The sequence below is a fragment of the Neopelma chrysocephalum genome, unplaced genomic scaffold (genome assembly GCF_003984885.1).
Source record: "Neopelma chrysocephalum unplaced genomic scaffold, ASM398488v2 Primary Assembly neopelma1_172879, whole genome shotgun sequence".
NCBI classification, from domain to species: Eukaryota; Metazoa; Chordata; class Aves; order Passeriformes; family Pipridae; genus Neopelma; species Neopelma chrysocephalum.
The window spans coordinates 1-2302 of record NW_020936666.1 but is presented as its reverse complement, the minus strand read 5'-3'; the positions used below and the strand labels follow the sequence as shown (position 1 = coordinate 2302).

The window sequence follows — 2302 nt, the reverse complement described above, 5'->3', positions numbered from 1 at the left end:
AGAGATTTGTTTGGTTTTTCTCTGTAAATAGTTGTCTGGCTTTGTAGAGCCAATAAAAACAGATGTGAACACATGTACTAAGCCAGATAAAATGTAGACTTGAAATTAGGAATCCTTAGTTTTGATCTTAAGAAATGGTTGTGTCTGTCTGGAAGACACCACAGACCCCAGAAGAAACAGGAAGCTTGCAAGAATTCTTCTGGTAACTGCTCATTAAAGACAGATTGAAACAAGAATCAGCTCTGACTTCATTTGTTTAGGTCCAGTGCTCAGGGGGTTTGTTCTTCCTCCTTTTGCAGGTGTCCATAACGTGACAGCACTGGGCAATCTGATCACCTGGCAGAAGGTGGATTATGACTTCAATTACCACCGGATGGAATTCCCCTGCAACATTAATGTGCTGATCACCTCCGAGGGCCGATCCCTGCTGCCGGTATGGATTTGGTGGGAACTGCAGGTGGCAGCTGCCTGCCCAGGGCAGCCCTGCCAGGGACAAGTGCAGACAGGAACCCTGCCTTGTGACAGGGCACGGGTGACACTGGCACTGGTTGCTGCCTCCTCCCTCTGGCTCCAGCCCAGCCCCAAACCTCTTCATGGGAGAAGCAGGAGATGGGCGTTCCCTCCTCGGCTGAACGGGGATGGCGAGGCAGTGACGGCCCAGTGAGGGGCAAAGGCTGCAGATATGGGCCCTTCTCAAAGCAGTGTCTGAGGTGGTGGGCACAGGAGCAGAGCCCCAGAGCTGGCACTGCCCCTGGAGTAGCCTAAGCTTGCCAACATCTGATCTCTGGCATTCCAGCTCGATCAGCTGAGCCTTCGCTCTCCTGCCTCTGAGTGGAGCTGGCTCCTGCTTCAGTGAGGGCTGCACACTGAACAGTGGAATATATAAAGAACTGTCTTACCTTAATTCTGGGAAGTAGTGACTTCTGTTGGCTTTGAGAGTAAATTGGTTTTGGAATAGAAAACGATGGGATGTGGCAAGAGATGGTGTGTAATTTTCTCTTTCAGTCAGATTGCCAAGTCCACCTACAACCCCAGATAATCCCCCCAAACATGGAGGAGTACATGAGCAGCCTCCTGACAGCAGTGCTCCCCTCTGTGCTCAACAAATTCCGAATTTACCTGAGCTTGCTGAGGCTGCTGGACTACAGTATATCTGATGAAGTGACCAAGGTAGGGAAGACTCCACTAATACATTTTCAACTGTATATTTGGATAGAAAGCACCTTAACAGACTGTTACAGTACTTTCCCATTGCTCTCCCTGTTGGTGATTCTCCTTCAAGTTTTCTAAAAACCAAACCAGAAGTGTTTTCATGTCCTGAACATACCTTTAAGGATTTGTAAAGTATTCACTGAAATAAGTATAGTACAAATAAGAAACACTACATGGAATATTGATTTTGAAAACCAGTTTTTTTCAAAGATGACAAGTAGCCTCGTTTTGCTCAGGCTCTGCACAGCAATGAGTTGAAATACTGTCTTGTAATGTAAAGGTAGTTGAGGTGTTCAACTCCTTGAAAGCTTGTCTCTACATGAGGGTTCTGTTTTGCTCCATCACTCCACTGTTGTCCCCAGGCAGTGGAAGAGGACTTTGTAGAGATGCGCAAGAACGACCCCGAGAGCATCACAGCTGATGACCTGCACAAGACACTGCTCGTGGCAAGGTGGGTGCTGCTCCTTGTCCTGCCTGTTTCTGTCCTTCCCAGGAAGCTGCTGTTTTCAGCTGGATGCTCAGCCTGCAGCTGGATTTACCTGTGCCAGGCTGGCCAGCTCTCCAAGGTGGACTCTTAAACTTTGTTCCTCTTGTCACACATTCTTACTTAGGCAAAGTATTCCCTCCCTGCTTCCTTCCCATGCTTTCTAGTTCCCAGGTTACTGCAAGAAAAATAAAAATACTGTCTGGAGAAACCTGCAGTGTTTTTTTTAATTACTGCTCTTATAAACTGTTAATTGAAATTACTCTATTGCTCTTGAATCATCAGTATTTTTTGTTCCTCTGCTTTAGGAAGGTTACAGAATTTCACTCAAGTAAAACTAGTCACAAACTTTGCATTGTCTGTTTCCAATAAAAACAGTCCAAACATGAAAAGCTCCCATTTAGGGAAAACCTGGTGTGCTGGCTTATAGGTTTTCTAAAATGTTTGTCCATAATGTCTAAAAAACCCCTCAGCATCTAATGAAAAATAATACTGTCTATATTAAAAGTTGCAGATAAAAAAGGCTTGTTAATTTTATTTCCTTTTTGGTGTGATGTTGTCTACTGAATTTAGAGTAAAAAGTTTTTAATTTCTTATAGCAAAGTT

The 2302-nt window shown here is 44.8% G+C and overlaps 1 protein-coding gene across 1 annotated transcript; it reads left to right on the top strand.

The window, feature by feature from the left end:
• Positions 1-299: 299 nt before the first annotated feature.
• On the top strand, positions 300-1714 carry LOC113962434 (mini-chromosome maintenance complex-binding protein-like; the record flags this gene model as incomplete). Its single annotated transcript, XM_027673187.1, has 3 exons — positions 300-433; positions 1006-1170; positions 1575-1714. Coding segments are annotated over 3 exons (439 nt in total), but the record flags the coding sequence as incomplete, so codon positions are not given.
• Between the last annotated feature and the right edge of the window lie 588 nt (positions 1715-2302).